Genomic DNA, 10,047 nt, shown 5'->3' with positions numbered 1-10,047 from the left:
AACGAGAACATGCACGTCTGCGCGCTGCAGTGACGTGGGGGATGGGCGTCAGAAGCTCGTTCACGAACAAACTTCTGTTTTCATTGGCTGTTAATTCTCGGCTCAGCCTGGATTTTTCTAAAGCCTGTAGTACCACCGGGAAAAGCAAGAGGACTCTTTTTTTCCCCATAGCTTACCTGTCTAATATCAATCTGTCAGGAGATAGTGACAGAGTGAACAAATATGTTAAAAATATATTTTTAGAAAAGTTACATACTGCACCTTTAATGCCCGTAGCAGCCAATGATGCAGACGTAGTCCTTGTAGCATGAAGATGATTTTAGTTGTCATGCATTTCTGGGCCCGCTGCAGCTGTTTCTGCTCAGGAGCACTGTGGCTGAAGGTGTCATAGTCTGTGTTTATTCTCCTTAGTTTTCCTAGTGTTTTCTATGTTCCCCAGTGTGTCTTTGCCCAGCTGCCCCTCATCACACTGCTGATTACCCTTGTGTTTCTCCCCAGGTGTTTTCTYTTCAGTCATTAGTTTTCTGTGTATTTAAGRCCTGTCCTGTCTCTGTCTTTTGTCGGATGTTTGTTTGTTTGTTTTGCATTGTGTTTGTTATGGTGCTCTGCGTGTGTTCTGTTCCCCCTGCCTGTGATCCTCGTTTATCTAGTAAGTTTGCTGCTATCAGCCCTCTTTTTGTTAATTAAATAAATCTTTTTGTTAAATTTTGAAACCTGACTGCGCCCTGGGTCTGTCCCGTCACCAAACTCTCTCAGAAGGTTTATGCGTCTCCTCAAGCCTCTGGAGCAGGGCTCTGCAACCTGTGGTTCTGGAGCCACTGGCGGCTCTACAGTCCCTCTCCAGTGTGTCTGTGAAGCTTTGGCTAAAACTAACATGAGAGTCCATTTTAGTGTTTTTTTTTAATATTCACAACAGAAAATGCTATCTTTAGCAGTTTTCCTGTCAATTTGTTTGCAAATATGTGACACAAAGAGTGAAATCATGCTAGTAGCCTGTTAGCCACTTCAGTAATTCAACTTCCAGCAGTTTCGCTCAAATCTGTCAGGGTAACTTTTCACGACATTTTAAACTAGATTAAATAACAAGAAGAATTAGAAACATAAGCCTGAATAGTTCAATTGTAATTTTTTTTAAATTAAGTGTAATCTATAAGCAGTACTTTCCTTGTTTACAAATATAAAAAATACATAAATATGGTCTTTTTTGTCATAAAGTGTAAAAATAATTATAAATGTTCAAACTTGCTATAGTTTAATAATGTCACTCCCACTGGCCAGAAAGACCTCCCCATTCAACAACTCTTAGTGGCAAACAGAACACCAGTTGATTGCAGTTCAACACGTGGTTTATTAGTGAGTCAAAGAGCAGAAGTGGGTCTTCATATTGTAAAGGTTGCAGACCTGCAGTGAAATAAAGGAATAAAGAAAATATTCAATTAAAAGATATAAAACGTGTTGGACTTTCTAATAACACTATCAGCTCTTTTTCCTCTACAAGGAAACAGTTCCATCATAACTTAGATTTTACAAATATCTACACTATTCTTTACATAAGAATTTATTTTTTTGTAATATCAAATATTAAGCAAATTAGTGTTAGCAGATATCTAATCCTTATGAATAAAGAATGAAAACATAATATGCTGTGCTTCAAGTTTGTAATAATATTCTAATGATGCCATTGTCTTATCTTTTTTCCTTTTGCATAAGAGTAGCTTTCAAAGAAATATCAGATTATGAGATGTATTTATTTATTATTTAAACAGGTAAATGCATTGAGATTGGTGATGTATTTTGCAAGGAAGTCCAGACTTAAAGTGACCTGTTGTACATGTTTTTGGTCTGTGGGGAAAACTGGAGCACTTGGAGAAAACCCACATGAGAACAAGAAGAACAGACAAACTCCAGACAGAAAGAGCCCAGGTCCAAAACAGGGATTGAACCCAGGACCATCTGGCTGTGAGACATCCGTGCTAACCACTGATCCATCATGCTGCCAGAAGATCAGAAATAATATTCCCTAAATTCACCTGCACTTGTATCAACATCAACATAAAAAATAATAATCTTTAGCACATTTGATATGGGAAACACATTTTGATTTAACCACTTAATGCATATTTAATGTAAAAATATGCAGGTTTAATTCATATTACTTTCATCTTATTCTCTTTTAATTGTGGGCTTTGTGTGTATTATCTTACTTTTAATTTAAAATAAATAGGTTTCTATTATCTGGGCCTGGAAGGTGGTGGTACTAACATTTGTTTGTTCACACTCTGCAGCTCAGCTGTTCCCCTCATCACCACTGGCTCCTGGCTCTGCTTCTGACACGAAAAGACATTTTAAATAATTCTCAGCACAAATCTCTCTTTTTACAAAGCTTTCTGACCATCAGCTCAGTTACAGAAATGTACTGAACCACCTCAGAGCACTTTTCATATAACGCAGGTCTACATCATACTCATCATAATATTAATTCTGATAACATTCAGTCAATGAGTGATCCTACCTGCTCACTCTGGACCTGTGGGCTTTTGGAACAGGATGGTTTGAGAATCTACAAGACAGTTTCCCAGTTATGTGGTGTTGCATCATTTATATTACATAATGTTGTGTTACTGACTTGAAGTAACTTGAACGGTGGTTTGCAGACACAGTTCAACATGTTGTCTTACCTGATTCATCGTCCTCAAATCACAACCTCCTTTTACTGAAAAAGTTGCAAATTTAGCACATTTAGCTTCGTCAGTTTCCACAGCTTTCCTCTTTTTAGCTTTCTCCCATAAAGCTCAGCCTGACAACAAATCAGCTCTGCGGTGCTTACGAACAACTCAGAAGACGAATGAGAAAAGTCTTGTCCCAGCTAGATCCAGCAGAGATGCGTGGTGCTCCAGCTCATTATTTCACTGTGGAACATCACCTGTCAGTCACCAGGGGCACAACAAGTGGGGGTGGCCACGGGGGGCTGTGCCCCACCAGTTTTATCCTCTTGACTCCCAAGCTTTGTGCTTACTTAAATCTTTCCCAACTATAAGATTAGTAGTACCATTAGTAGTACCATATAATTATAAAATGTTTTTTAAGTACGATTTAAAACTATGAATATGTTTTACTTAAAATAAAAAATAAACTTAAATAGTTCATCTGACTAAAAGATAACTAGTATGAAATAAATGTCCTCTATAACAGGTTGAAGCTTTTCCTGAGGTTAGAGGCATTAAATAAATCAATACTTTTTAAAGCTAGCTGGACTTCTATTTTGAAACTGTAGATGTTTTAACTTGTTCGGCAAATGTGTTTCCATCTCTGCTTTTGCGCATTAACTCTGTTTATTACCATTACAGGATGCATTTTTTTTCTACACAACTGGTTGAGTTTAACAAGGCATGTGAGCTGTTTTTATTCAAATGATGCACCTGTTCGGTTCTTACAGACAACTGTCGACGAAAATCGTTTAACTAAATATGTTTTCTAAAAACGGATCAGGCAGGAAGCAGGACATTGACTCACCTGGATCAGCAACGATGTTAAAACAATTAGCATAAAGTCAGATGCGTTTTAACAAACCTGGACGCAGCTTTTTATATAACAATAGCTGCTGTGAAAACAATAAAATATGAACTCACACTTAACAGTTGTTATTTATTTATTTGTTCACATTTTTCTTTTTAATTTCTGTGACAAACCCTTAAATATTACCTGCATCAAAAAAATCAAACATTCAGGATTTGTAGGCGAATCAACTCAGAATGTAATATGGACACATTTTTATTATTATATTGTTATAATAAAACAAAGGCTGACGTGGAAATATGTAACAAAACAAAAAATAAATCACAGGTGTTACTCAGGGCGGGGTGGTGGTGGGTGGGAAACCTGACAGACTGCATGGAAATAAGGATGAGAGGGAGATTGACAGCAGCTGAGATTAATGTATTACACAGGAACAGATGAGGTGGGCATGGCAAGCTGACAGGACGAGCAGAAACTGACTGTGGGTGAGTCAGGAAGTAAATAAACACAAGTTTAACAGTAAACACAGAGGGGAAATTAAACTGAATATATGTACTGGTCAGGTCACAACAAGAATCCTAAAATACAGAAAACTGATTACAAAAACCTAAAGGACGATCTAAGACTGATGTAAAACACAAATAACCCAAATACACATATCATGACATAAAGGTAATGAATCTGCTTGCAATGACAACACAATTTCCTGTTTTTGAGCACAAAAAGTGTATTTTGTTTGAAATGATAGGTGGTGTTTTTATTTAATTATTTTGAATGTTACACAGCTTGTATGCCAAACTGCAGTAAAATGAGACAAATTGTCTATGCCTCTCTGCAGAACAAACAAGCACCAAAAATGTATCAAATATTCTTATTATTGGAAATAAAGTAAAGAAACTAAAAAAACTACTTTACACAACTAGATTAGGAGTAGCAAGTTTTTGCAAAACACCTAAATACTTGGAATAATTCTCCTTTAGGTTGAATTACCATATCCGGTCAGTAGAGGGCAGCACAGAGTTTATCTGCTGTAAAACAACCAGAGAAGAAGAAAAAGAAACAGAGAAGAAGAAGAAGAAAAAAGCCTCGTCCGATTGTTGACAAAGTGCAGCTAGCTACTTCTGGTTGGAATGCAATTTTTCTTCGTATTCTCCAAAAGCTATTGTTCACAATGACCTCTCCACAAGACAGACACGGCACAAAACGACCAGCTTCTCCCACACAAGTGAGTAAAATCACCGGAAGTGAGGATAAAACGTAAATATTAAAGGATGGGGGTCACGTTAGCGAGCTAACGAGATTGTTGAACACGTTTAAGACCACAGAAAGTTAACCCTGTTCTCAAACTGGTTCTGTGTTCCCAGTATAAACTGCACCACAGTGCTGTGTGTGCAGTGTTTGGCAGAGAGAGAGGTTTATGTGTAGTTGTGCACCCATAATGAAGTACAAACAGCTAATGCTAAAAATATATTTAGTGGTTTCCTAAACACTAATGCATTTAAAAACTAAATTCTTATGTCATTATATAAATAGACATTTTTTGTAAGATGGTGAATCAGTCTGTGAGTTTGTAAATTATTTATGATCAATTTAAAAGATCCTTCTCAACAACAACAAAAAAGTAAAATCGGTTTTATAGATTGATACCAATTATTTATTGTGAAATAAATCATTGCATAACTTTAAAGTGACTGTCCAAATGAATACGCTGCCTTTCTTCGTGTGTTTTTTTTTAAATGAAATGGTTTCAAAATATTTTATCGTTGCAGGATGGGTCCACACAGTGGGAATCTGCTGATCTGGGAAGTGATGAACGAAAGCAAAAGTTTTTACGTTTGATGGGTGCAAGCAAGGTTTGTTCGATTCGTTTTACACTCGCAGACCTAAGCTTCATACCAACAACTTGATGAATTTGTGTCTGACTGAAAATGTTACAAATAGATTTTGTCCTTTTTTAAATTTTCTCCAGAAAGAACACACAGGACGTCTTGTCATCGGTGACCACAAGTCGACGTCTCACTTCCGTAGTGGTGAGTTTGTTTGTTTGTTTAAACTTTGGTTAAAAACAGCATTTGTTTTGCAAGAATAAAAAAAAGTAAAATTTAATTACTTTGTCCACTTTACCTATTCTGCGTTATCACCAGTGTAATTAATCCAGCATCCCCCCCCCCCACTCCACATCCGCCACACAGATCCATCCGTGCTGGGATGGATCTGCAATGGCTCGGTGTGCCTGTTGTGATCAGTGTCTCCTCTGCAGGGAAGGAAGATAAGAAGATGAACGATGAACTGGAACATCAGTATCAGCAGGGCATGGATGGAAAACTGTCGGGAAGGAATCGAAGGCATTGTGGTCTGGGTTTCAGTGAGGTGAGGGGTCACAGTAGAACCTGTGAAAGGTTACCATTAGAAGCCTAAATAGTAGTTAATTATAAAAGCACACTTGCTCCAAACTGAACAAACTCTTGTTTATGCAGATAATACGCTGTCTTCCGTATGTTTCTCTCTTTAAGGAGAGAAATATAACAAAGAAAACTAATTAGCTGTTTATTTTCCTGTCCACAGCCTGACCCGCAGCTAGAATCAACACCCATCCCACCCCCGGATGGTCCGACAGATGGCGCCAGTCCAGAGAAGTCCACCAGTGAAGAAAGTCCCACAGACTCTCAGGACAAACACTCTGACACCAGTCCAAAGGAGAAAAGCTCAGAACAGACTGAGCACAGCTCAGACGATACAGATGAGGAACGCAAACACGACTACAAAGCAGCCTTCGTAAAATCAGCGTAGGGCGGGGGGGGGAGGATTTAAGTTTTGTATTATCGGATTTGGCCAGAATGTGTTTTGTTTGTTTACTTTTAGACGACTACTTGTTGTCTCTGTCATGTTTCTGAGCAGAGATGGATTCTTCACAGCTCATCACTCAGGTGAAGATAAGTCTTCAAGCGAAAAACAAACGAAAAAGTCTTGGGTGGTCCCAAACCTCATTAAAACGACAAACAAGCCAGTTTCATTTCATGTTTTTAGTTTGAACATTTTAACAGTCATCATGTTTGTCTTGAATAGGATGAGCTCTCATTAATTATGGATTATAAAGATGTGACTTTTTATTGTTTTCTTTATGAAAACTAATAAAAGGAACAGAGTCACTTTGTTTTCTGTTAGTATTCTAAAGGCATTTGATTATAAAGATGATATGGACTGTAGAGATATTGTGTTGGTGTCTTTAATGTGTGCATGAAGCTGTCAGACATGTTGCAGTTACTTTTAATGAATTTGTTTTGCAGAGGTTTTGGCTCTTTGGGTATCCATACAGGAAGTAAACAAAGTTTTGTTTATAAGGGGTGAGCTTTTTAAAATAAATATATTTTTTTGTATTTACGAACCAAATTTTACCTATCACTGTTTACTTTTATTAATTTCTAATCAAGTCCTTCAATGGATCCATTGAATCCAGAAAGAGAATGTAAATAGCTAAAACTCAGAATAATTCAAAATATGGCAAATGTAAAACTAAAACCACTGGTAAGACCCTGTCACGTGTAATGTTTTAGACAAGTTGTGAAAAGTTAGTCCAGCCTCTTTTGGACCTGTATATACTGTAATGCTAACAATTAGATCAAATATCTGGCTGATGAGTAAAACAGTCATACACTTTTCATAAGTCAGCTTAAGTTGTGTAAAATGTAGTGTGACAGGAGCTTCACATCAGATTATAGACCTTTATTGTCATTGTACAGACCACAATTTGGTGTTAAATGTTTTGGGTCTGGGAACTCCTTACAAGGGTGAAAAAGTTCCAGGGACCCCCTCATTAACTCCAAGCTGTTTTAAAAATATTGTCATTTTACCCCCTAATTGCCATGGGAATATTTGGGAAATTTGTCGAGGACCTGCTGCAGGATTCTGATTATGTTGTAATTGTTTAACAATTTGTTAAGACCTGATGCCTATGAGCAAGAAAGTTGCCGAACCAAATCCCTGGCCGGGGAACTTCCTGGGTAGAGTTTGCACGGGCACTCTGGTTTCCTCCTACAAAACAAATACAAGTGGGTAAACAATGCACTTATCATTTATCAGTGGATTTATTAAAGATTTGTCTGTCAAAAAGTTGCTTTATTTTTTAAAACAAATGCTCCATGTGCATCTATAGAAGGTAGAAAGTGTACTGAAAATTAGTGGAGAAAAACAGCTAAAGTAAAAGTAGGAAAAAAACTAGGTTAGGAAAAAGTCTGGCTGCTTGGAAGCAAAATATGAGTTAATTAGAGGTGGTATAAAATACTTTGAGCATATTTCAACCAGTCAAATAATTTTAGATTGAGCCTCAGTATGCTTCAGCTCCACGAAAGCTGTAAGATGTTGAATTTTAAGTATTTGATTCAACAATTAGTTTAAAGTTACCAGCTGTGTTTCTTTAATTGAAAAAGAAAAGTTGTTTGACTCCTGCTTGCTTTGCTTCCTGCTCATGTTATTAAATGACATGTTTTGAGAAAGAAGCAGCCTGCTCTTTCTGACATTTTTCTAATTGGGTTTAAAATGTTCAACACCTTGAAAACGTCTGTACCGCAGGAACTTTTCACATTCTGTCATGTTAACAATGTTAGAACCAGCCCCCAATTTATTCTAAACTCCCCAAACTAAAATCCAGTTCAACAAGTTGCCTCTAAAGGTCACCTCATTAGTAGACGGAGCACAGGTGAGTCATTTCAGCTTACCGTAGTATAAATACAGCTGTTTTGCTACAGAACTGCAGTGATCAAACAGCATCATGAAGCCCAAGGAACATACCAGACTGGTCAGGTTTAAATACGGTATCATTAACAAATTGAATTGTAGTGAAAAAAAATTACAATCAAAAAAATTCATAAAGTTTCTAGCTTCCTTTGTCCCCCCAGTATAAAATTCAATTCAATTATACTGCACCAAGTCACAATAAATGTCATCTCAGGGCAAAAAATAACTAAAACACTAAAATAAGACAGAACAAACAATAAATATTATACGTTTTTATTATTTTCAGTTGTTTCAGTTCTTTAGAATTAAGAGTATCTTATATTAAAATGATGTGTATTAGTTTTTGGACAGTCGTCTTGACAGTGTTAATAGAAATATAAAGCAGAAGCATCTCAATCAAAGCAGTTTAATAAATAAAACTATAATAATCACTAAACATTTTCACTGCAATCTGAGTGTGTCAGTTCTGGCTTTTCTTTCAACGAGAAAAAGTAAATTGCAGAAGAAAAGTAAAAAAACCATACTTTTGTTAAGATTTATTATTTATTGTGCAATGTAAGTGCAAAAAAAAATAAGAAAACCCATTACTATGTCAAAACTATAAATCAAACAACTTGTAAAAGCATGTTATGAATTCAATAAAAAATCATTTTGTGAGTGAATTGGGGATTTGCTTAAATATATTTCGATCCTTCTAAATGAAGCTTCCTTCCGAGTCTGATGCCTTCTGCAGGTCCTTCCTGCGGGTCAGTGCTCTGCTGCTGCTTTGGCTGAGGACAGAGAAAAGCAAAGATCTGACAGCCGTCGTCATTGTACATATTTTATTAACATCGGGTCTGATTGTAGCAGCACGTTACGTTTTCATGTAATGAAGGAAAATCCCTCCTCTGTCACAGGAAATACACACACACACCACCTTCACCCAAACACCTCGTCCACTTCCATCAAAACAACAGCTGACAGGAAACATTTTCACAAAGACTTTCACTGAAATTTCAACCTAACTTTAATGTCTGTGTAAGCTGTTTAGGTTTAATTTAAATATAACTTATTCACAATAAATTATGAGTGAACAACATCCCATCCAATGAGGTACATATAGGTGTCACACACTTCAGACTGACTGTGGTACGAGCACAACGCCATATTGGAAGGGGCGGGCTGTCGCTGTGAACAGTTTATCATGGCTACATGTCTGCAGAGAACTGCAAATATTAGTTTTTCATTAGTTAGCTTCAGCCTATAAGAAACATTCATTCATTGCAGACGTGTGCATCATATGAACTCCATTCAATTAAGTTTATTCATATAGAGCCAAGTCACAACAGTCGTTTTAGAGCACTTCGTCACAGACTCCCATCCTGAGCCAAGTAGGGGTCTCTGCAGTACATGCTGTCCTGTGGGCAGAGCTGGCCCTACCTGTGACTGGTCGAACTGGTCTTGTGGGGCAACTTAAAAGAAGAAGTAATGATAAAAGTAAAATAATGTGATTTATTGACTGTCAATGTACAGTTTAAAACACAATAATGATTCAAAAAAATTATTGTGAGCATGTAAACACAATTTATTGACTCCAAATTCTGTGACCTTCCTGTCTCAAGTTATGACTAATATTCATATTCATATTGATGTTTAGCGATCTGTTTACAGGCTGGTTAGGGATCTTTTGAACGAGCCAAATTTTTACACGTCCCACCACATGAGCGGCATTCAAATTTTGTGCAGCTAGCACCTTCCTGTCTCAAGTTATGACTAAAATTAATCTCTATATTTAAAAAATATTGGTGCTTCCGGGTC

The 10,047-nt window shown here is 36.9% G+C and overlaps 2 protein-coding genes across 2 annotated transcripts in view; one reads left to right on the top strand and one right to left on the bottom strand.

The window, feature by feature from the left end:
* The first annotated feature begins 4,567 nt into the window (after positions 1–4,567).
* Positions 4,568–6,722, top strand: cunh11orf58 (chromosome unknown C11orf58 homolog). Its single transcript, XM_014033258.1, has 5 exons — positions 4,568–4,741; positions 5,286–5,369; positions 5,486–5,546; positions 5,777–5,886; positions 6,082–6,722. The coding sequence occupies exons 1-5, from the start codon at positions 4,688–4,690 to the stop codon at positions 6,304–6,306; spliced, it is 534 nt and encodes a 177-aa protein (XP_013888712.1). The 5' UTR covers positions 4,568–4,687; the 3' UTR covers positions 6,307–6,722.
* A 1,785-nt stretch (positions 6,723–8,507) lies between these two features.
* The window catches only part of LOC106536086 (pleckstrin homology domain-containing family A member 7), a gene marked incomplete at its 5' end in the record, with an annotated part of 32,032 nt that continues 30,492 nt past the window's right edge, over positions 8,508–10,047 (bottom strand). The window contains 1 exon segment of the mRNA XM_014033256.1: positions 8,508–9,020. Within this exon segment, the coding sequence (XP_013888710.1) occupies positions 8,925–9,020 (96 nt within the window).

This window comes from Austrofundulus limnaeus, unplaced genomic scaffold (genome assembly GCF_001266775.1).
Source record: "Austrofundulus limnaeus strain Quisiro unplaced genomic scaffold, Austrofundulus_limnaeus-1.0 Scaffold1678, whole genome shotgun sequence".
In the NCBI taxonomy this organism is placed as follows: Eukaryota; Metazoa; Chordata; class Actinopteri; order Cyprinodontiformes; family Rivulidae; genus Austrofundulus; species Austrofundulus limnaeus.
Note: the sequence above shows the minus strand (reverse complement) of the source record. Positions and strands in the feature narration are given on the sequence as shown.